The sequence below is a fragment of the Eubalaena glacialis genome, chromosome 4, assembly GCF_028564815.1.
Source record: "Eubalaena glacialis isolate mEubGla1 chromosome 4, mEubGla1.1.hap2.+ XY, whole genome shotgun sequence".
Taxonomy (NCBI): Eukaryota; Metazoa; Chordata; class Mammalia; order Artiodactyla; family Balaenidae; genus Eubalaena; species Eubalaena glacialis.
In genome coordinates, this window is record NC_083719.1 from 178,948,995 (window position 1) to 178,972,130 (window position 23,136).

Here is a 23,136-nt window from a genome sequence, read left to right on the forward strand (position 1 = left end):
ACAGAGTCCATGTTGGAGGTGATAAAGAACTGTTTAAAAAAAAAAAAAAAAGACAAAAAAAAAACCAAACCCAAAACCCAACAACAAGAACACTTTGCGTTGAGTTTAGACACTATTTATTACCGGGATTACAGGCCTGGCCGCGGTAACAGACTTTTACATGGAATTGTTTAATTATTTGTACTTTTCATGCCAGAAAATAAAAGTTCAGAATCTTATGGCCTCAGATATATGTACGACGGCATGCGGGGAGTGTTGGAGCACGTGTCAACAGCCCTGCTGTGTGGCTGAGTGCAAGCTGCTGCCCCTCTCTGGGCCTGAATCTCATCTGGAGCCTCTTGGCCTTCCCACAGCACTCTTGTGATTAGCGGGTGGGAGACAAGTCCAGGCGGAAACCCAGACAGAAGTGGCCCAGGGGCCGTCTGTCCCGTGGCGCCAGGCTGTGCTGTCCACGGGGCATCTCAGGTGAGACCCCCAACTGTGGAGCCAGCCTGATGGGGAAGGAGGCCCGCACAGGATCTGCACAGCTGCTTCCCCTGCATTTAGCCCTCTCGCACCCCTGGCTGATTCCATACCCGAGCAAAGACAGACAGACAGATGAGTTGGGGAGATCACGTTTATTGTTTAGAGGTCACAGGTCAAGTCACTCTTCCACACCAGGAGGGGAGGCAGATGCCCTGGGTGGGGGGGGGCCACCAGGGCGGGGGCCCAGGGAGGGCAGGCTCCTTTATTCCACATGTAGAGGCACCCGGGCCAGGGGAACGCGGCTCTGCCCCGCCTGCCCCCAGAGCAAGGGCGTGGAGCCCCACCCAGTTCCTGCCCGCTGGGGAGGGCAAAGAGACCCCGAGGGGCAAGTCTTGGTCTACAGACTGAGGGGCAGGCGGGCAGCACCGCTGGGGGCTGGTTCCACATCTTGAGGTCCTGGGGCCGCAGAGAAACCAAATGAGACAGAGACGGAGGGAGATGGGTGGGGGAGCATCAGTGCGACCTAGACCACCCCCTGCACCCCCAGCCGAGGCGGTAGGGGTCTCACCTCCCCACCCACCTCTGGGCCGGGCTGGGCGGGGCAGGACAGGGCTAGAGCTCATCGTGGTTGCCCTCGGCAGGCGGTTCCGGTGGTGGCTCTGGGCAGGCGGCCGGTGTCATCAGCTCCATGAGGTACTCGCAGCGGCTGGGCTCCGTGGTGCTAGTCACCACTGTCTCCTTCCCACACAGCAGGCGCACCTGGGGCGGGTGGCGGGCAGGCGGGGCTCGGGCAGGCTCGGCGGGCCTGGGTCCCCAGTACCGGCCCCACCCATTGGGCACTCACAGTGGTGGAGCGGTTGGGACCCTGCCAGCAGCCCGTGCCCTGCTCATACTTCATGGCGCTGAACTTGTCGTGGTCGGGGCCGGCCCACGAGCCCCAGGTGCTGCGGGAGAGCGGGGTGCTGAGGGGGGCCGGCCGGGCGGCCGGGGGGACCAGGGGCTGAGAGGGGGGCCCAGCCTGAGCCCACTCACCCGAGGCTGGTGGGGGAGCCACCGAGTTTGGGTTTCTGCGAGACGAGCTTGAAGGGGCAGAGCCGGTAGACGTACCTGTCACGGGATGGGGTGCATGGGTGGGGGGCACCCAGCCCCAACCTCCATGACATCCCCCCCCGCAGGGGGCACACAGGTACCTCAAACTCCAGTGACTGCTCCTAAGCCCACCCCCCTCACTCCCCCCATCCTTGCTCAGGCCCAGGACCTCCCAGCCCACCCACCCCGCCTGTCCGTGGGGGACGCACTCATTGGTGGTGAGCTCGTAGCACTGGCTGTACAGGTAGGCAAACTCGCCATTGGGACCAAAATCAAAGGAAATCTCCTGCTCCAGGTTCCTAAAAGGCAAGGCCGGGAGCTTAAGGAGCAGCTGGGGACGCCCCAGCCCGACTCAGGACAACACAGGAAGTCCCGCTCCGGTGGCAGAGGGCCTCTTGGGGGCTGGGCTCTGCTCCCCATCACCTGGGGACCCTCCCTGCAGGAGCCACTGCCACCTTGCCCGAGGTTGCCCGGGTGACTCCCCATTACCACCTCCCCTGGGGAGCCCAGCAGCAGGCAGCTGTGGGGCCGGTGGAGACGTGGCCTTGCTGCGGCCACACAGGCACCCCATACCTGATGGACTCCTCCACGTCCTTCAGGGACCGCTCGGCCTCTTCAAACTTGTTGCGGGCCTCCTGGGCAGCTGGTGGGGGCAGGGAAGGAGGTCAGAGGTGCCCCTACCCCCAGCCAGGAAGAGAGGGAAGGGGATGCCGCAGACACACCGGCTTCCCCCAGCCCCCGGGCCTGCTCTGGGCGAGGACTGGGCCCAGGAAGACCCTGTGGGCCTCGCCAGCCCCAGGGCAGACCCCACCCCACTGCCTGGGCTCTCGGCTCCCGAGGGAGCAGGGCCGGGGCTCCCGGGGCCCAGCCCCAGCTCCTCACCTGCCAGGGGTGAAACAAACAAGCAACAGCCCGTGAGGAAGCAGGAGGGCCCCTGGGGCTGGTGGAGGTGGTGTTAGCCCTCCCCAGGCCCCAGAAGCCCCCTCCAGGCCACCCGAAGTCCCCCGGGCTTGCTCGGGGCCAGCCCCAGCCCGCCTCTGGGAGCAGGTAAGGCCTTTTCTTGGGCCCCTGCAGGTGCAGGCGATGCGGAGGCGTTCACCCCTCCCAGGCTCCACCCTCACCATTGATGAAGGCCTGTGTCTGCTCATCATAGGGCGGCATTTTGTCCTCCTCTGTGGGGCTGGCTGTCTGGGGGGGCACGACTGGGGATGGGGTCTCCTGGGGGGTGGGGGGGACAGAGTCAGCGAGTGACCCCACCCCGACCCCATCACTCCTTTCTCCCCTGAACACACACCTTGGGCTGCTCCCCCTGCACCTGGGAATCCTCTTCCTCCCCCTCCTCCCCCTCTTCCTCCTCCTCTGTCTCCTCTTCTTCCTCGTCCTCCTCCTCTGTGGGCTGTGAGGGCACCGGGGGCTGCTCCTCCTTGGGCTCCGTCAAGTCGGCTGCAGAAGGCGACGGCGGGTCGGTGGGCAGCACCTGGCAGACATGTGGAGCGGTCGGTGCTGTGGACTCGGGAGTCCACCTCCCACCCCCAGGGCTTGGGTCCAGGCCTCGTGTCTCTAGCCCTTCCCAGGAGCCTGGCGGGAGGGAGGGACAGACAGCTGGGGGCGGGGCGGCCTCTGTGGAGGGGGTGGGGTTGCCCAGCTGGCCAGGGCGGCCCGGCGCCAGAAACGGAGGCTGTTCCCTCTTGAGGCATCGAGGGGCGGGGGAGGGGGGGCAGGACCACATCCCTTCCCCTCCCCCCACTGACCTCGGACCGGTACTTGTCCCGGATGGCAGCCCAGATGCGGTCAGAGAAGGAAGCAGCATCTGTCTGCGTGTCTCCCCCGAGGAGGGTCTGTGTGCGTTATGTTGGGGTGGTGTCAGGAGCAGGACCTCCACGTGCCCCCCTGCACCCCAGGCACTCTCGGAGGGGGTGGGGGGGGGCCCTCAGGCCGTGGTGCCAGGCACAGCACGCCCTGACCTCCCATGGCCAGGCCGGGGCCAGGCTGGGTGAGGCGCGGCGGCCAGAAGGGGGCAGCACAGGCCTGTGGGAAAGGAGGGGGGCCAGAGAGGTGTCGGGTGGGGACTGGAGAGACCAGGGAGGGAAACTGAGAGGCAGGGGCACCAGAGGTGCCCAGGCCCTCGGAGACAGAGGCAGAGGGGCAAGGGGGCACAGTGGGGACCAGCAGGGCAGCGATGGACGGGGGACCAAACCAGCAAAGACAAAGAGCTACAGGCCCAGCCGTGAGGAAGGTGAATCAGGTACGGGCACTTGGCGGAGCAGGTGGGGCACGCGTATGCGGAACCTGGCTCCATCCCGATCAGACACCCCTGGGCACCTGCGTGACCGCACCAGGTCCCAAAGGGCAGGGAGAAGCGGCCCTGGGTGGCTGCCCTCCTGCTCACTCACAGGGCCTGGCCGCATTAGCCATGGTGGGCACCCCAGCAGCCCTGGCCTGCGGCCAGCGGGGCACCATCCATGGGAGTAGCCCACGGCCGGCCTGTCTTGGGCCCCCTGGCCCTGAGGTCACCGTGGGGCAATCCCCTCCAGGAGTCCCAAGTGAAGGGGCCGGTTGGCTACCTGGGCTTCCCCTTCTGATAATGCCCCGTCCCCATCTGTGTCCAGCTCCGGGTGGGTCTGCAGCTCGGCCACGGAGACCCTGCAGGGGCACAGGCAGAAGCCAATGGAGGGGTGAGCCCACTGGCTCCTGGCCAGCTGCCCGCCTCCCCCTGCCAGGGCCCCCCCCCCCCCCCGCGAGAACTTGCTTCAGGACCTTGGGGAAGGGAGGGGAGAGCAGCAGGAAGCTGAGAAAAGATGAAGTCTGGGGCCCCCACCCCCCAGGAGAAGCAGCCACCCAGTCCCCGCCCTCCTACCCCCTCCTGAGGCTCCACAACACTGAGGGGCTCAAGGGAGGGAAGGACACAGGGGTGGGACTAGGAGATACCTGGACAGCCCTGTGTCCCCCAAGACCCAGCTTCCACTTCCTTCCACCCTTAGGGCCCAGCACATCGAATCTGCCGTTGGCCTGGCGCCCTCCCCCCAGCCAAGCCCCAATACCCACAATGGCCCAGGCACCACATCCTGTCCCTCCACCCGCACCATCGCCAACCAGGGTGTGGACTGCCCCTGCCCATTCTGCCCCCTTGGTCCCTCCGAAGTCCCATGCCTCCCACCAGGGGGCTGCCCAGCCTCCTCGTTCCCGACAGCCCACCGTCCACCGAGCCCTTTGCCTGGGGTCAGCCGGCAAGTTCAGGGGCGCAGGTGGGATTCTGACTTTCACCAAAGTGTCCCAGGCCACAGAGTAGGCTTGTAAAAAGTAATGGGATCCCTAGTCCCCTCGCCCAGCTCCCTGAGGGGGGGGTTTCCCTCATCTCCTCCTCCCGGGGTTGCTCTAGACCCATCTTATACATGAGCAAGCAGAGGCTCCTTTAGAGAGGGCTTGGGACCAGCTCGGGCCCTGGGGGCCCCAGGGCGAGGAGGTGGGCTCTGGCTGGTTTCTAAAGGCGGGGAGTGGGAGGAGGGAGCCCAGGGCAGGCAGCGCCGGCACACTCACGCCCCGTCCATGTCATCGTCCAGCTCCTGGAAGGCACTGGTCGCCAGCTCCTGCTCCCGCTGGGCCTTGGAGGCGGCCAGCTGCTCTGTGGAGGGACCAGCTCCATCATCCTCTGCACCGCCTACAGCTCCCGCCACCCCAAAATCTGCCCTCCCCAATGCTCCAGGGGGGCCGCTGTATGCCCGGCCCTCCACTGGGTGCTGGGGCCCTGAGTCAGGCCACTATGGGGGTGGGAGCAAGGAGATGACAAGGGCTGGCCGGTGCAGGGGCAAGGGGGCCAAGGAGGTAGGAAGTGCCAGATTTGGGGGAGATCCTGAGGGGCTCTGCAGATGGTTTGAACGATCGGTGACTGTGAGGGGCAGGCGGGGGACCGTGCATTAGGTTTGCCATGTCCGGGAGGCCCCCACGGGAAGAGGCCAAGCAGGAAAAAGGTCAGGGGACGGAAACTGGGGGGGGGGGGGCAGCCAGGCGAGGGAGATGTCCTGGGGGTCCAGGGGAGTGTCTTGGGAGAGGGGAGAGGCCACCTGCACGGAAAAGGGGAACTGGGCGTGGCCAGTGGACACAGGGCCTCAGCCCCATATCTGCTCTGATGGTCCCTCCTCTGCCTGTCTGTCTCCTCACTAGCCGGCTCAGGTGCGGTTCAGGAAAGCAGCCACAAGAGCAGCTCCATTATGAAGCTCAGCCCTCTACATCAGGACAAGTGGCCTGTGTCCCAGGGGACCCCACAAGACCCCAGCAGACTCAGCCGACACCGTCCTCACAGATGAGGGCCTGAGGCTCAGGTGGATGAAGGGACCTGCCCATGGGCACCCAGCTGGCGAGGGGCAGAGGCGGGGGCCCAAGCTGGGCTGTCTGCCTCCAGAGCCCGTGCTCATCCCCACCACCCTCTGGGAATCTGGGTCAAACCCTGGCATGTTACCCTTGAACCTGAGTCAGCAACTCCATGCTGAGAACTTGGGCTAAGGGAAACGGGGCACGAGTACGCCCAGCCTTGTGTAAAAGGATGCTCGTTGTGGTGCAAAACAGTGGAAACAGAAGCGAAGAGAAGACAAGAGTGAATTCACTTTCTTTTTTTTTTTTTTTTTTGGCCGCTCTGCGGCATGCGGGATCTTAGTTCCCCAACCAGGGATCGAACCCACGACCCCCTACAGTGGAAGCACAGTTTTAACCACTGGACCACCAGGGAAGTCCCTGAATTCACTTTCTAACACATGGCCCAGCAAGAAAACACCAGGAACCTGGCACCAAAGATGAATGATAAGAAAACACCGGCAACTTCAGTCACAAAGGGCCAACGCCCTAATACACAACATGCGTTTTTTACAAACGATGAAGACCAGCACTGCGAACCTGATAGAAAAAAATGGCACCTGGATTAAATAAATCCTGCCAGGGTCATACACTGGAATAGACACAACTGTTAAAAGGAAGTAGGGTCCAGACACAAGGCTACAATGTGGGTGACCCTTGACAACACGATGTTCGGGGAAAGAAGTCAGTCACAAAGGCCACACACTGCCTGGTTTTATTGATATGAAACGTCCAGAACTGGCAAATCCATAGAAACAGAAAGCAGATGAGTAGTTGCCAGGGGCTGGAGGGTGGGGGGATGGGGAGGGGCTGCTCGATGGGCATGGGATTCCCTTTTGGGGGGATGGGAATGTTCTGGAACTAGATAGCAGAGATGGTTGCACATCGTGGATGTACTTGATGCCACTGAACTGTACTCTTCAAATTGGTTGAAATGGTAAATTGTACATTTTGTGGATTTTACCACAATAAAAAAAAAGTGAAGGGTCAGAGTGAAAAAAAAGGAAATGAGGTACACATAGACATAGCACAACACCCGTACACCATGTAGACCAGTGCTGTCCAAAAGAACTTTCTACAAAGATGGACATGGCCTACATCTGCTGGCCAAAACCACAGCCACCAGCTACACGTGGCCATTGAGCACTTGAAGTGTGGCTTTGGAGTCGACACCCAGAGTTACTACCCTCTGAAGAATTGCATCTCTGCCTGGGATGGACAAGAAGGGTCTGGAAGGTTTCACGCCTCCTGGTAGAGGTTAACCTGGAGGAAAACTCTCTCCCTTTCTACTTTACTACTTTCAGGATTGTTACCCCCAAAAATCTTTTTAACAAAGAATATGGAAGTCAGATGGAATATTTTAAATCACATGGAAACTAGGAAGAAATAGAGCAGGGAACTCCAAGCCTTCTTTCAAGGCCCCAGTCACATCCCACGTCTCTCACACACACTCACACACACCACCTGCGATGATCTGGGCTTGGAACTAATACCACCCTTAAAACTCCGAGCTGGGTGACCCCATGTTGTGCCTGGTCCTTGACGGGTCTGACTTGGTCACCAGCTACTCACTCCAAAACCCAAGAGGGCAGAGAATAGTAGAAGCAATAAGACCCCAGCAAAGGAGGGTGATTCCAACCCTCAGTTTTACCTTTCCAGCAAACAACCCCACCTGCTTACAATACCCCTCCTCCATTTCCCTGTGGGCAACCACCCACCGACACTCAGGCCTGACCAATCAGAACCTGTGCTGCACCTCCTGGCTCCAGGGATTGGTTCATGGGCAGCCACATGACCTGGGACGAGCCAATAGGAGCTTGCCCTGGAATTTGTGTTGGGACTTGTGGGAAAGTGGTATTCTCTACTCGCTGGGGCTGCTGAGCCAGAAGGAAATAAACCTAGTGCTGCCTGTGGTTGTGCTGGCACAGGAGGGCAGAGCCTGCCTGGGAAGGAAGCCCACAGAGAAGGAGGCAGAGCCCAGAGGTGGAGGGAGGACGCCTGCCATCCAGGGAGCCTAGGGTCCCACTGGGCCTAAAGCTTCCACTTTTTATGACGTGGGTTCAAGTTGGGTTTTTGTCACATGTGATCAGAAGGGCTGATCTCAGGAAGGAAGCTGGAAAGTCTTTGTGGAGGCAGTGCCATCTGAGGGCTTGGGGCACAGTGGGACTCACTGATCTGCTGCTCCCATTTCAAGGTGAGCAGGGCTGCAGGACGGGGCCTCATGTGTCACTGCTGAGCACTGGGCCTAGAGCCCACTAGACACCTCTGTGTTTGCAGTGCAAATGGCTGGAGCAGAGGCCTGGGAGCAATAAAGGGCAGCAGTTTCAGGGGAAAGGCAATCAGACCAATGTGGTGAGTGCACAGGGTGCAGTGCAGCGAGAAGTACTCGACTTCTCGACGCAGGGGGCATCGTAACCAGGCAGTGGTGGCCCAAATGCTGTCCCACCCAAGGCACTGGGGAGCCAGGAAGACTGCTGGGCAGAAGAATGGCTTGGCCTGATGGAGGGAGGCCATCAGGAGGCCAGGGCAATGCTGGGCCCTGAGCCAGGCAGGAACAGGCAGGTGACTCAAGCCTGCAGTTAAGGGACAGAGTCTGCAATCAGAGAGATTTGGGCATCAACCTAGCCGGGCAAGGCCTCAGCTTCCTCATCTGTGAAACAGGGCTACGTCTGGGTGCAGTTCATAGGGAAGGGCGGCAGGAGCGACACGATGATCCTGATGAAACAAGCACTGGGTGCTCTGGTCCAGCTATCATCAGCGTGGGAGAGAATATCAGTGTCTTTAGTGCTCTGGTCCAGCTATCATCAGCGTGGGAGAGAATATCAGTGTCTTTATCAGGGGTCGGAAAACTTTACTGTAAAGAGCCCAATGCTAAATATTTTAGGTTTGGCAACCCATAAGGTCTCTGTGGGCAACCACTCGGCTCTGTAGCTGTATCACAAAAGCAGCTGATGTTATGTAAATAAAGGGGAGAGTCTCCTCTCACTCCCCCACATGGCCTCCTTGCTGCTCCTTAAAAACTAGACAAGATGCTGCCTCAGAACCTTTGCACCTGTTCCCTCTGCCGGCACTCCCTCCCTCCCTCCCTCTGCAGGCAGAGGGCTTTCTCTGTCTTGCTCAATCCTGTATTGCTGGCACCTGGGGTGTACCTGGCACATGACAGGTACACAGCAAATGCTTGTTAGATGAATGACTGAATTACTGATTACGAGAAATCCGAGCAGAGATAGGAAAGGAAGGGAGAACGCAGCACATGCTCAAAGAGATGGATGAGATCACAGAATGGCCTCAGAGAGAAGACTGCCAGTTCCTGGTCACCAGCCCGGTGACAGCTGGAGCCACACCTCCAAATCCTCCCAGCAATGCTTGGTCTTTTAACTGGCCTGGAATGGGTTTCTGTCCCCCCTCTCCCTTCTATCCTCCTTCCACCACGTGACCCTGCACAGAGCAGACTGAGAACAAATGCCAAGGCTTCAGATTTCCCATAATGGCAGCACCATCTACCAACAACAAGGAAATGCTGGACAAAGCATAAGAAAATCATCTTAAAACCAACCAAGACAGTAGGAGTTTCCAGGGCCAAGAGGAAATCAAGAAGGTAAGAGAATATGGAAGCCGCTTTCACCCTAAGGGATTTTGCCAATCCTGGCATATGTGGATGTCCATTTTGATAACTTGTGAGGGAAGAGAAATGAAAATCAAAGTCCAAGGTGACCCCCCCCCCAGCATAACTGTGACCCCGCGGGGCTCCCCTCAGGGATAAGCTGGGCCAGAAACTACCCAGCCTATGCTCAGACCTCGGCTCACACTGCCTGAGAGGCTGGAAGAATCTCCAGCCTTGAATTTGGATTCAAGGGATCCCTGAATGGTAGTGCTCAGAGATGGCAGAAAAAAAAGCTCCTCCTCTGTAGAGAAGGATCTCTCATCCTAGACTGCAAGTTACCCCTATTAATGACTTTTAAACACAGTGACCAACACACAGTCAAAGATAACTGGACACGCGGGGAACTAAAGTGCCATGATTTAAAAAATCAGCAAAACCACAGACGAGAGATAACAAGCAAGAGGCTCCTGGGCCCAGACTCTTCCCAGCCAGGAGCCAAGGGCAAGTCACAGCCACTCTGGGACATAGTGATGTACCTTCCCACAGCTTCCGGTGCTGGTCCTTGGCCTCCTTCTCTGGCTTCTCAGCTTCTTCCTTCAGTGTCCGCAGCAACTCCACCTCGTCCTCCAGTGACTTCTTTCCAGCCTGCAGCTCAATGAGCTTTTTCTGGGTAGGCAGAAGACAGGGGCCAGCTCTCTTCCTGTTCCACCCTCTTCCTCACAGACTGCCATCTCCCTGCCTCTATTTCACAGGGTGGCCACAGGATCTTTTCAAAGTACATACCCCTCTCTGGGTCTCCCCCTTGCTGTGGTTCCCTGCAGCCCACTGGAGAGAAACCCAAAGACGTCAATGTAGCCCCTGAGGCCCTGCATGACCAGGCCCCTGCCCACCTCTCCAGCCCCATCCACCCCATTGCTATCTTAAAATCTAAGATCCAACTGCCCTGACAACATTCAGAGCCCCACTTTCTGCCTCCAGTTCTTCACACATGCTTTCCTTCTGTCTGGAACACTCTGCCTGGCTAACTCTGAATTACCCAACAGATTTCAGTTTAGATGGAGGCCTCCTCCTCCAGGAAGTCTTCCCTGTTTCCTACCCCCAAGACGGGTTCGGGGAACAGAGGGACCGGGCAAGAGTCTTCTCTATGCCTTACAGCCCCGAACATCCCTTCTCCCCTCAGCCCTGGCTATCACTTTGTCTGTGTGTCCCTCCCACTAGCTGATGCACTCTTGAGGCAGTTCCACATCTAGTTCCACGTTTGCTTCTAGTCATGATGCACGAGCCCAGTGCATCCTGGGCTTCTGTGGCTATTTCAAAAAGGAATGTGTGTGCTGGGTGGACTCCAGCCTAGGGATGGGGGTCCCAAGCCGTAGGGTCTTAGCCCAAGCCCGCACGAGATCACTTTCCTCCCAAGACCTCAGCCTGGTCTGCTGCCAGGATCCTCCCACCTGCCCAGGAGGGCAAAGATCACCTGGAGCCAACCTCACCATGTGGCTCCCCCAGTATCCCTTCAACTTGGGAAGTATCTCACTGGCCCTGAATTCACTGCCCCATGAATTCGGGAGGTACCTCACTAGCCAGGCCATGGGGGTGGGAGAGAAAAACCTGGAAGCTGCCCAGGGCAGAGAAACAGAGCTGGAGCCCTTACTCCAGCTCCTGACTCCTGGGTCAGGCAAGAGCCCAGGAGGAGTGTTGAGGACTCTGACCCATCAAACAGCCAAGGGGGTGGCAGACAGGGGAGGGAGAGACATACCCCTGGGGGTACACCCTCTTCTGGCCCCGCCAGCACCCACCCTATTGAACTAACCTGACTGCGACTGACTGACCCCCATCTCGAGTCCTCCCCCAGAATGGCAAGCCATGTAGCCATCAGCCCTAACTTACAGATGAGAGAACCCTGGGACCAGGATGCAGAGGTGTCCCTCCTGTCCTAGGGGCATCAGAGCTCCTCCGAGCCCACTTCAGTCTGCACCCAAGGCCCAGGTCGATGCCTGTACTGGCTGCCGCCCACTTGGTACCCGCTTAAGCGACGACTAAACGCCAAGTGGACAAATGAGTGAATCAAGGTGCAGAGAGACAGTAACTGGCCCCAGGACACCACGAGTCGGGAGCAGACGTCAACCCCAGCCGGCCTCCTCAGCCCACACCTCCAGGTTGTCCTGGGTCAGCCCCACCGGGCCCCTCACCTGCTTCTCCTCTCGGGCCTTCTTCCAGTCCTCAATTAGGATCTTCTTCAGGCGGAACCCCTCGCGGGTCACCTCCGCCATCTGCTGTAGAGTCTCTCTCTCCTTACGGCCCTTCTCTCTGGGGGGAGGGGACACACAGGCACGATGGGGTCGGGGGCACTTAGCATCCACCAGGTCTGCTTCTTCCAAAAGGGTTCAACCCCCATGCCTTCACACCCCCTATGCGGGCAAAGACAGGAGAGCCAACCCTCCTCCCCCCACCTCCCCAGGCTCTCTTGGCCTCAGAGTCCCTCATCCCTGTCTTTGTGGGGAAGGACAATGGGCAGGGTTCGTCCACCCTCAGGGTTGGGGAGGGACTGGGGGGTGCTGGGATGTGGGGCTGGAAGGTGGCTCCCAAGAGAGGGAGGAGAGAAAAGCACAGAAGTCACAGACCCCCAGACACAAAGGGCAATCTGGCCGGTAAGCACTGTTCTGCTTAATCCACTCTCTATTTAAAAGCTCCTCCATCAAAAGAGTTTACATAAGTACTGGGACTCTCAGCTTCTTTGAAAAACAAATCCAGCCCTGCCACCTGCCCTCAACTCACAGGAGTGGAGGGCAGCTGTGCCTTTAGATGTCACAGTCCCACCACTCCCTACTGCCTTATACTCAGCCTGCTTGTGCTGTTCAGATTACCTGCCTGTGGGCATTTCAGTTTCCAGGTCCTGCTGCAGAGCGTAGCAGTTAAAAGCATGCAGTCTCAAGTTAGACCGACCTGGGTTCGAGTCTCGGCTCTGCTATCTCCTAGCTATGTGACCCTGAGGAAGTCATTCTCCTTTCTAAGCTTGAGCTTCCTCATCTGCTGTTAGGCAAACTGCACCTGCTTCCAGGCCAGAGGGAAAACTGCTGATGGAGCGTTCACAAGGCACCTGGCACGGGGTGAGCACTCAGTATACAAAAACAGAAAAGAGAGGGAACCTGATTCACCCAGTGGGGCAAGGCAAGGTCTGGAGGCGGGGGGGGGGGGGGGGGGGTGTCACCTACGTACTTGCAGGTGTTCTCACAGACGATCCCGCTGTTGTATTCGTCCGTCCCGTCGCAGCAGTCTGAGGGCAGAGGTGTGGGCACCATCGGACCCGGCAGTGCCTCTTCCCTCCCTCCACCCCAGCACCCTGTTCCCAACCCCAGGGTGATCTCATTCACCACAAACTCCATCGTTGACCCATCTGGAGGAGATGTACAGGGGCTTGTAGCCAGTGTTGGTGCAGTGGAAGCTGCCGTTGGGACAGGCGGCTGTGCCTGGGGGGAAGAAGGGAGGGAGGGTTTGTGGAGTGTGCTCAGAATCCCGTGTGTCACACCCACCGCGTACACAGAAGGAACAAGGAATGTGAGAGTAACTGATCCCAAGTAAGAGGAGGAAAGACAGCTGCACGCTAGGGGCCTGAAACAAAACTCTCCAGTACTCCCTCCTGCCTCTCCTCCCTGAGGCCCTCAGAACAGGGCCCAGCCAACCCCCTCCCCCTCCCCCTCCGGGCTCCCACAGCACCTCCTGCTCTTCTCACCAAACCACTGACCACTTGCGTCTGTGCCCGCTTCCCCCCACTCAATAGGGAGCTCTCTGAGGACAGGACTGGGTCTGTTTTGCTCACCGCACAGGACCTGGCACTCACCAGCTGCTCAATAAATGCATGGTGAATGAACGAATGAAGAAAGAGCTCACCTGGTTCATCTGAGCCATCCTTGCAGTCACAGTAGTCGTCATTGACCTGATCAAAAGGGACACTGGCAGAACCATCCAGGCAAGTGAAAGGCTTGGACTCGTCGTAGAAGTGATGGTCTGGGGAGGGGGGCAAGGGGCTCAGCCCAGGGCAGGAAGAGGCCCTTTCCACCCAATGGCTCCTCTCCCCCCACCCACCAGTTGAGCATTGTCCCCTTCCCTGCCCAGAGACCAGAACACTGAGACCGAAGGCTGTTAAGTGCCTCTCCCAGGAGCCTCCCACACCCCACCCCCACCTCTGGCCACCTCCAGTGGCCGACTCACTGGTGAGGGAGACGCCCCGGGGTCGCTTGACCTCCACGGCCCAACACATGGGCAGCAGCAGCAGCACTAGTAACATCTCGCTGGAGCCTCGGAAGCCGGAAACGGGTTCTGTCAGAGGAACGAGGCTGCTGGGAGATGCGCTGTGCCCTCGCGCTGCAGCAAGAAAGGGGCGGCAGGTCAGTGGGAGAGGGCGACTTCCAGCCGAAGTCTCTCTCCAGCCAACTGGATTCCTCCATCGCTTCCGGGCAATGAGGGCTCACTTTGCGTCCCATACTGGGGGCGGGGGGGGGGGGCTGGTCTCCCCAATCCTGCCCAGTGGAGGGGAATCTCACTTGGCCCAAATCAACGGTGGGGGGAATCTCAAAACCTCCGCTCCCCATGAGTAGGGGGTGGTTAGCTATCCAGTTCCCGCCTTCGACTGCCCCCAAGAGGAAATTGGGGTGCCCTCCCGCCCACTAGTTCACCACCTACACGAGGCTGGGGCAAAGGTCAATATCCACCGCGCCCCCCAACCCAGCAGCCAACTGTTCCTCCTGCAGAAAGAAAGCGGAAATGTGTGGAAGCATCACTTCCGGTATCACGCTGCGCTCCCTGAACGGCGGTTCGTGGCCGCCATGTTGTGAGTGGCAAGTGGCGGGGCCGGGACCGAGACGGCCATCTTGGATAGGACTGTGAAGCCTTAAAGGGAATAGTTCTGAAGGTTAGCGCTTAATGGCGGCGCAAGGTGCCTCCATCTTGGGAGTGTCGGGTTCTGCAGCCGGAACAGAAAGTTCCTGAAAAATGCCCGCGAACCGCCTCGGCGGGGTTGGGGTAGAAGGGTGGGGAGGAAAAGGGATGAGCACGTGACTCCAAAGTACCCTCCCCCATCTTTCTGAGGAGCTGGTCCGCTCTGTCCCCTATTGGGACCTCCCCTCAGCTCAGCGTCAGCCAATGAGAGCCGTAGATTGGAATGCAGGCGATTTCCTTGGGAGCGCTGGAGGGAGGCGGGGAAGGTTACCTAGCAACCGGAGATGCTGCGAGGCCCCGCCAAGCGGTAGACAAGTGCATTCCCAGAGCCCGAGGAACAGGAGCTGACGGATCCCGGACAGAGGCAATTCCTAGTGGATCCCCTAACCCCCAGGGATCCTTGGCCTCAACCCAATCATGACGTCTCCCCTGTGCTGGGCGGCCTCCGCAAACGCCATGCCTTCTCAGGACCAGATTTCAACTCCCTCCAAAGTCAAGGGCAGTCAGGCTCAGATCAAGCCTTACCACCCTCGAGGCAAGGGCTCAGTGCAGGCCTGGCACTCACTCCATTCCAAGGCGGCACCTTTCCACGCCAGCGAGGGGAAGTCCGCTGTGCACACGCAGGTGGCTGAGTTACATAGGAAGATACAACTGTTAGGTAAGATGGCTCCAGAGGGCACAGAAGGGTGAAGAGTCAACAGTCCTCCGACCTGGCAGGAGCGTTTCACTGGCGTTCATCCAGTGGCCAGTTTCTGGAGGCAAAAAGTCATACTTGTTCATGGTTTTATTCATCTTTCTTGTAAAACTTTTCCTGAGCTCAGAACTGACTGGACTGCATTTCATACTTTTATGTAATTTCAACTCTTCTATCATGCATGGAGTGGTAAAGAATATAGATTTCTAGAGCTGGATTTTCTGGGTTCAAATCCTGGCCCTACATATACTAATTGTTTGACTTTCAGGGACTAAAAGTAACCTAATTGCTCTCAGTTTGTCCAACCATGAAATGGGGATAGTAACAGTACAACCTCATAGGTAGTTGAAACGTGTCAGGTGCTTAGAACAGTGCCTAGCACATAGTAACACTATAAAGTGTGAACCAGTAGTTCTCAATGGAATAGGGCTGTTTTGCAATGTCTGGAGACATTTTGGTTTGTCACATTGCTGGGGGGGAGGAGGTTACTGGCATCTAGTGGGTGGAGGCCAGGGATGCTGCTCAACATCTGACAATACACAGGACAGCTCGCCACAGCAAATAATTATCCATCCCAAATGTCAGTTGTGCCAAGGTTGGGAAATCCTGGTATAAACCATTATTGTTTTATTATTAGGAGGTAATTTTGCATAGGGGTTGAAGGTATGGGCTGGGGAGTCCAACTGCTTGTGACCTTGAACAATCTAAAAAGCCTGAGTCTTCTCATGCGTAAAATGGGTATAATATGTATATGGATATGTACCTATTGGCACACGCTATTTGATACCTAGAAAATTATTAGTCCAGCATCCAACACATAACAAATGCTCAAAGTGAAATATTGTTACAATGTTAGGTTGACACTTACTAAAAGGTCTTCCCTCTGGGAAGTCCCCCCTTCCCATGATGCTCTGCTTCTGCCTGCCCACCTCACATGACCCCAGAGGGTGACCGGAAGGCTTTTTATGAGAGCACCCAGTGGAACATCAAAAAGAATCAGGAGACCATCAACCAGCTCCATGAGGAGACCAGGGCGCTGCAGTTACAGTTGACAGACCTGTTCCAGGTGAGGTTGAAGAGGCTCCAGGGGACGGGAGCACCACCCCAAGTAGAAGTGGCCTGAATCAGTAGTGTGACTGGGCTCGTCTCTCTGCAGGGAGATGAGAAAGTGATCCAGGCAGTGATTCGGGAATGGAAATCAGAGAAGCCATACCTGAAGAACAGGACAGGCCAGGTTTGCCCCACTCCCATTCCACTGACCATCTCCCTTCATTTCCAGCCTGGGTCCCCACCTGACTGGCCTCCCTGCCCACTATCTCGCCTCTCCAATCCCTTCTCCACACCTGGCGCCACTCATTTATTTCTAAATCTTTATCACGCACCTACCATGTGCCTGGCATGGTTTTAGGTGTTGGTCACCGTGAGGTGAAAAAAACAGACCATGTTCCCACTCCCCAAAATCTCATATCTTGGTGGAGAAAACAGACCCCCCCCACCCAAAAAAAAAAAACCAAGAACAACAAATATAGAAACAAAATAATTCCCAGTGGTGACAAGAGAAACAAATAAAATAAAACAGACTGACTTACTAGAGATGGATGGGGGCAGGGGTTTGCCTTTTAGACTGCAGGATGGGGGTCTTTACTTTCTCTAAGAAGGTGATATTTGAGCTGAGAATGGGACAGGCAGGTAGTGATCTGGGGAAAAGCATTCCAGGCAGATGGAATAGGAAGTGCAAAGTCCCTAGGGTAGGAACAAAAGTAGAATGTTGGAGACACAAAGGAGGTAAGTGTGGCGGGATGGTAGTGAGTGAGGGGGGCTCTGTAGGAGGTGAGGTCAGGGAGGTCAGCAGGGGCAGAACTCTGCAGCAGCCTTCACTGCAAGAGTGCAGATTTTATACTAAGAATCAGAGAAATGGAAGATGGGCTGTGGGGAGGCAGGAATAGAAGCCAGGAGGAGGTCAACCGGGTGAAAGATGGGGTTGGCTGCACTAGGACAAAAGGGGTAGAAATAGGAAGAAAGAGATCTCTCTGGAGGAACCTTTGAAATAGAACAGAGAATTGCTAACAAACTGGGTGCGGGTGGGAGAGAAAAAGAGAAGGTGAGGATGACATCAAGGTTTGGGACTTGAGCACCTGGAAGGGTGGAGCTGCCATGAGCTGAGATGGGGAAGATTCAAGAAGGGCAGGTTTGGGGAAAGATCAAGGACATAGTTTTGGACACGATGGTTTTCAGCTGCCTGTGGAAACATCTGGAAGGCAGTGTAGATACGGATATACGAGCCTGCAGTTCAGGAGGGAGGCTAAATTGGGGTGTCTTCAGTGTATATGTGACTTTTGAAACCCTGAGACTGGATAGGATCACCGAGGGGGTAAGGTTGGTCAGAGGAGAGAAGAGCCTCTTCAAAGGCAAAGGAGATGGAGAAGGGGCAGCCAGGGAGGTGGGTGGAAAACCAAGGAGTGGGGGTCCTGGAAGCCACAAAAAAAGAGAATCTGCAGGAGGAGGGGGATCAACCAGGTCAGACGCTACTAAGAGTCAGGGGAGATGAGAACCAAGATATAGGAGAAGGGGGACTTCCCTGGTGGTGCAGTGGTTATGAATCTGCCTGGCAATACAGGGGACACGGGTTCGATCCCTAGTCCAGGAAGATCGCACATGCCACGGAGCAACTAAGCCCGCAAGCCACAACTACTGAGCCCGCACACCACAACTACTGAAGCCCGCGTGCCTAGAGCACATGCTCCATAGCAAGAGAAGCCACCGCAATGAGAAGGCCGCGCACCGCAACAAAGACCCAACACAGCCAAAAAATAAATACAATTTAAAAAAAAAAAGAGAGAGATATAGGAGAAGGAAGGAAGGACTAGGTGAGGGGTTCAGGCCCCTGCTCTTGCTCCCCTCCCTCAGCAGGCCCTGGAGCACCTGGACCGCCGGCTGAGTGAGAAGGTGAAGCAGCTGAATGCTCTTCGGTACCAGCTGGGGCTGCGACAGAAGTGGCTGGAGGAGCTCCAGCTGCAGCACAGCCTGCGTGAGCTGGAGATGGCAGAGGCGAAAGATAGCAACACAGAGGTGGCCAAGGTGGGGCCAGTGAGGTCTGCAGAGGCCTTGATCCTGGGGGAGGAATTGAGGGGGGAAGGGACCCAGCCCAGCCTTGCTTCTCTCTAGACCATGCGGAACCTGGAGAACTGCCTGGAGAAGGCCCAGATGAAGGTGGAGGAGGCCGAACACATCACCAATGTGTACCTGCAGCTCAAGGCCTATCTACAGGTAGGGACCAGGGCGACTGGGGGTGGGAGGTGGCAAGTGGGAGGGCCAGCCTTGTTAGGGACAGCGGTCACAGGCCTGCCTCATCCCTCACGCCCCAGGAGGAGAGCCTTCGCTTGGAGAACCGGCTGGACTTCATGGAGGCTGAGATGGTGAGAACGAAACACGAGCTGGAGGAACTGAACCTAGTGAATCAGGAGGCGCTTAACGCGAGGGACATCGCCAAGGTGCCAGCCCGTCGGGTCCTGGGGGGGGGGTCCTGCCCCCCGACCCCCGATGCTGCCATGGTCTTCTGGCCCCAGCATCTGAACCTCAGCTGTCCCGGAACCCGTCCCATCTCTCTCCCAGGACCCCACAGCCTGACCCAGCTGTCTAGAGTTGGGCCTGCAGCTCTGGCCCAGAGCCCGGATAGGTGCCAGCAGGTCCTGCTGTCCCCCTTTCCCACCCTCTAGAACCAGCTGCAGCATCTGGAAAAGACAGTGTTCCGAGAGCGCAAAAAGCGCGAACGCTACCTAACAGAGTGCAAGAAGCGCGCGGAGGAGAGGAAACTGAAGAACGAACGCATGGAGCGCAAGGTGGGCGCACCAGGGGTACGGGGCTGCGACGACCCCAGCCTGCTCCTGCTTAGATACGGCCCTGCTGGGTCCAGGGCCGCGCCACTACGTTGGCCCAGGCCCTAGACCCTTCGGCAGTTCTGACGTTTCTCCTGACTCCGCCCCCATCTCCACTAGATGCCAGGGCTCCTCTCACATCCCTGACCCCGCCCTCCAGCCCTCCCCTTACTCTCAGGTCGATCCTCATCCCCACAAGACTTGCCTGTGTCGGAAATTTGATCCTGCCTCTAACCCGCCCCTTACCCGACAGGCCCCGCCCCCCCCCCCCCCCCCCGCACTCTGGACCCCCGTCCCTCTGCGCTGCTTCTGAGGCCTCCCTTTCTCGACCAAGGCCCTGTCAAGCACTCCTGACCCCTGCCTGGGTGCCCTTACCCACGCCTGGGCCCCACCCCCTCCCGTACTCCAGTGCGGATACTTCCCCAACCCCCGCGGCCTCGGCCCTAAGCCCTTGTCTGCGAGCTGACCCCGGCCCTGACCTCAACCCACCAGCAGACCCAGCGCGAGCAGGTACTGCTGCAGTCCGACGACAGGCTCCAGGACAGCGTGCGCTCCAAAGAGGAGGAGCTGCGGCGGCGCTGGGACATGTACCAGATGGACGTGCTCTTCGGCAAGGTCAAGGACGCCACCGGCGTGGCGGAAACGCACGTGAGTGCTGCCCTCGGCCCTCCCAGCTCCCAGATGCCCGAGCTGAGCCTGGGAAGCCAACACACCCAGCCTCCCCTTTTTGCCGGGTCAATTCCTCAGCACACAAAAGACACCCCTTCTTCCTCCAGCTACTGCCTCATTTCTCCGCTACCTCTCTCAGCAAAACCCACACGAGTTATCTACGCTGGCCATCGTCCTCTCCTGTTCCTGCTTACACTGGTGCTGACGTCTTTGACATATCAGCTCTAGGAGAACTATGAGTGTTTTCTCTCTGCTGTGTCTCCAGCACCCGTAGCAGGGTCTGGGCGCAGTAAAATGCCCAGTGCCAGCCTCAGTCCCAGAGAGGCTGGGCCCCTACTCTGGGGCCCACGCTTGGCAGCGTCTTCCTTGAAATTTTCTAAGACTTTATGTCCCCAGCTGGTGAACACTAATTCCTCTGGATCCCTGTCGGGTTTCTCCACTTACGGCGCTCTCCAACCCACTCCTCCTCCTATGGGGTAGCCTCCGAGGAGTTCCAGGACTTGGACATATGGGGTCATCTGGAGCACTGTGGCCAGGCGCCTTTCCCGGCCGTATTTCCTCACGGGAGTGGGCAAGATTCACTGCCAGAACGTTGCTGGCATGTTGATTTTGGAAAGCAGCTGTGCTCACTGCTATCACTGCCCCGCAATCCGATTTTGGCAGATTCAATTTCCTTACATAGACAAGGAAGGGCCCGCAAAAATCATTTCTTCGGGGTTGCACACCCTCGAGGCAGCCCTGGGTCGGACTCACAGAGCGTCTAAACACCGTTATGCAGAAGCCATCATCTCAGCCACTTGTCCTGCGTGCCCGGGGGAAAGAAGGGGGGGAAAGAAGGAGGAGTGCACCCCTGCCTGCCCCAGCCCTGGCTCTGACTCGGGCTGCGCGGCCCCCAGGCGGTGGTGCGGCAGTTCCTGGCACAGGGCGACACCTTCACGCAGTTGGAGACGCTCAAAAGCGAGAACGAGCAGACGCTGATGAGACTGAAGCAAGAGAAGCAGCGGCTGCAGCGGGAGCTCGAAGACCTCAAGTACTCAGGGGAGACCATGCTGGTGAGGTGAGGTCCCGGGTGCCCGAGGGCGAGGGTGGGGCCTGCGGGGTCGGTGGAGCTCCAGTGGCGGCCTCCCTGCCCCCCGCAGCGAGCAGAAGCTGCAAGTCGAGTTGCAGGGGCGCATCAAGGCGGAAGAGCAGCGACGCGCTGACACACAGGATCGGCTGGAGCTTGCCATGCGGGCAATGCAAATGGCCAAAGAGGGCCTGGAACACCTGGCTGGCAAACTGAACCACGTCCTAGTGGCAGGCCCCGCCCACGAGGAAGCCCCGCAAGACGTGAGAGGCGGTGCCAGCACGCAGGTGTGGGGTTCTGCCCCGTAGCCCACTCAAGAGAACCCACCGCAGGCCCTGTCCAGGACATGAGAGGCCTGGACACAGGGGAAACCTCAACCCACTCCTGAGTCTCCACCCCACGTCTCAGGGGGCACCCCCTTACTCCTCAAGAGGCCCAGGACTTTAGAGACCCTGGCCCATTTCAAGTCCCGCCCCCATGGGAAAGTCCCACTTAGCCCCCCCCACATACACACACCCACCCAAAACTTCAGAGACCCCGCTCCAATCCTGGAGCAACCACAGACAAGAGAAGCCCCACCCTGCCCGCAGCAGAATCCCATTTCTTAAGGTCATCCGGCAATGGCCTCTCTCCAGTTAGTATCCGTGCCCTCCCGCTAAAAGACTCCCCCCGCCCCCCATCCCTTGGCTTGGGTCTCTGGAATTCAGAGGCAATTGCCTCATAAGCACGGCCCTTGACCACAGAGTCCCCACCCCACAGAGGATAGCACCACTCCGGTTGGTGGCCCCTAACTTCAAAGGCCTGGTCCCTGAGGAAAAGCCCCGCCCCTGGGTGGAACCTGCCCCCAGAGGCCCCGCCCCCTCCCAACTCACCTGGTTCCGCCCCCGGCTGCAGGAGGCCGGCCGCTTCGCAGGAAAGGAGCTGGATCCCAAGGCAGGTGACTATCTGCCCAACCTACTGGGCCTCGTGGAGGAAAAACTGTTGAAGCTACAGGCGCAACTCCAGAACCACAACGTGCCAGAGATGCTGCGCCACATCGCCGACCGCGAGGTACCCCTTCAGCCAGGGGGTGGGGCTGAGGGTGCAGGGGCTGGGGCGGAATACCAGGGGGTCGGGGCATCCCCCTGGAGACCAGAGAGGAGGCCGATGGGCCGGGAATGGGCCTTAGGGACAAGGCGTGAGGTTTAAGGAGCTAGGGATGAACCACGAGTGTTTCCAGAGGGCCCTGGCGGGCCAGAGGTCAAGGCTGGGGGGATCAAGGGTCGGGCCTCGAGAGGACAAGAGGTGGGACCTAGAGACCACGGGCGGGCCTGGGGGGTGGGGAGGGGGGGTGGGTATCAGGATGCACGCTGAGAACAAATGACGCAGCAGCGACCAAAGAAAACTCTACAGGAGTGGGCAGAGGTGCTGAATGGAATCAGGTTATGTCTCAGAGTGGGGTGGGGAGGAGGGGGAACGGACTTCGCTGCAGCCTCTGCCCACTCACACTCTTCTTTCCCGCTCCCCCCTCCCCCAGTTCTACTCCACCCTAGAGGGAAAGCTGCCGATGTACAACACCCGCATCGCCCTGCCTGTTGCCGGTCGCAAGGACAGGTTCTTCGGTCAGTACGGACAAGGAAAGGGGGCGGGGCCGGGGGCCCAAGCAGAGCATCGGGAGGTGGTCAGGGGCCGGACCTAGGGCCAAGGTGGTGGTGGGATGGTAAAGGCTGGGAAGGAACATCTGAGCCGGGAATGGGAACCTTGATCCCCTCATCGCCCTTTGCAGACGAAGAAGAGAGTGAGGACGAAGACAACGACGTGGTGACCCGCGCGGCGCTCAAGATGCGTTCCCAGAAATTAATCGAATCCCGCAGCAAGAGGCGCGGTCGTTCGCGGAGGTCCTAGACTCGCCCTCGCGCCCACCTGGCGTTTCCGGGCCCCTGCGGAGCCCCCAAACCCCTCTGGGCCCAGCGGCGGGCCCACGGGGCCCCTTCAAGGGCTGAACGCGGCCCGGACGAGGGAGCAGAGCGGGCGGGCGGGCGATGCCCGGAGTAGAGAAGGGGGCTGGGCTGCCGGACGTTCCCACAGTAAATCTCCCCATGCTGGTCCGCGCCGGCCTCGGAATCGCGCATTAAAGGTCAACCACCAGCCCCCTGAGTATTCGCCTCTCCTTGATCCTGCACCACCCCATAGATGGCTGCCCCTCAAACCAGGGCCACAGATTCAGCACCCTCCGACCTGGGGAGTGATGACTCCCATAAGCTAGGGACACAGACTGAGCTCCCTCCGCCCCTCCAGAGAAATGAGAAATACCTCCACACCTGGGGCGGACCAGCCCTCCCCGTCTGAGCAAGCGGCCTCTCCTTCTGAGGACGCAGACCTGTACCCCACTTAGCTATACACGTTAGCTCCTCCA

The 23,136-nt window shown here is 58.5% G+C and overlaps 2 protein-coding genes and 1 long non-coding RNA gene across 6 annotated transcripts; 1 reads left to right on the forward strand and 2 right to left on the reverse strand.

Annotated features, from left to right (window-relative positions):
• Positions 1–602: 602 nt before the first annotated feature.
• Positions 603–14,290, reverse strand: PRKCSH (protein kinase C substrate 80K-H). Of its 4 annotated transcripts, none has more exons than XM_061190419.1 (18): positions 14,183–14,290; positions 13,712–13,864; positions 13,391–13,507; positions 12,874–12,969; positions 12,719–12,776; positions 11,692–11,809; positions 10,042–10,171; positions 5,092–5,176; positions 4,119–4,197; positions 3,306–3,392; positions 2,870–3,031; positions 2,676–2,772; positions 2,128–2,197; positions 1,764–1,853; positions 1,498–1,572; positions 1,310–1,409; positions 1,046–1,224; positions 603–921 (listed from the first exon to the last, which is right to left on the reverse strand). In XM_061190419.1, the coding sequence occupies exons 2-17, from the start codon at positions 13,785–13,787 to the stop codon at positions 1,078–1,080; spliced, it is 1,587 nt and encodes a 528-aa protein (XP_061046402.1). In that variant the 5' UTR covers positions 13,788–13,864; positions 14,183–14,290; the 3' UTR covers positions 603–921; positions 1,046–1,077. The 4 variants fall into 4 exon arrangements, with proteins under 4 accessions (XP_061046402.1, XP_061046399.1, XP_061046400.1 ...); XM_061190416.1 differs by having other exon boundaries at positions 2,849–3,031; XM_061190417.1 differs by having other exon boundaries at positions 1,034–1,224; positions 2,849–3,031.
• Positions 14,291–14,775: 485 nt separating this feature from the next.
• On the reverse strand, positions 14,776–19,638 carry LOC133091303 (uncharacterized). Its single transcript, XR_009700873.1, has 3 exons — positions 19,496–19,638; positions 16,189–16,281; positions 14,776–15,189 (listed from the first exon to the last, which is right to left on the reverse strand). It is a non-coding gene; the product is annotated as an uncharacterized LOC133091303 (long non-coding RNA).
• ODAD3 (outer dynein arm docking complex subunit 3) lies at positions 14,776–22,869 on the forward strand. Its single transcript, XM_061190415.1, has 13 exons — positions 14,776–15,095; positions 16,076–16,197; positions 16,288–16,365; positions 18,039–18,209; positions 18,297–18,398; positions 18,497–18,622; positions 18,848–18,970; positions 19,499–19,654; positions 20,572–20,732; positions 20,815–21,028; positions 21,636–21,791; positions 22,258–22,342; positions 22,507–22,869. The coding sequence occupies exons 1-13, from the start codon at positions 14,855–14,857 to the stop codon at positions 22,623–22,625; spliced, it is 1,854 nt and encodes a 617-aa protein (XP_061046398.1). The 5' UTR covers positions 14,776–14,854; the 3' UTR covers positions 22,626–22,869.
• Positions 22,870–23,136: the final 267 nt, after the last annotated feature.

Coding starts and splice junctions, on each gene's coding strand:
- PRKCSH (XM_061190416.1), bottom strand. CDS start 13,787: ATGTTACTAGTGCTGCTGCTGCTGCCCATGTGTTGGGCCGTGGAGGTC. Junction 3,032..3,305: donor GGGACAAGTACCGGTCCGAG/GTCAGTGGGGGG, acceptor CATGTCTGCCAG/GTGCTGCCCACCGACCCGCC. Junction 1,225..1,309: donor GTCCCAACCGCTCCACCACT/GTGAGTGCCCAA, acceptor CACCCGCCCCAG/GTGCGCCTGCTGTGTGGGAA.
- ODAD3 (XM_061190415.1), top strand. CDS start 14,855: ATGACGTCTCCCCTGTGCTGGGCGGCCTCCGCAAACGCCATGCCTTCT. Junction 16,366..18,038: donor TGAAGAACAGGACAGGCCAG/GTTTGCCCCACT, acceptor CCCCTCCCTCAG/CAGGCCCTGGAGCACCTGGA. Junction 18,399..18,496: donor AGCTCAAGGCCTATCTACAG/GTAGGGACCAGG, acceptor CTCACGCCCCAG/GAGGAGAGCCTTCGCTTGGA.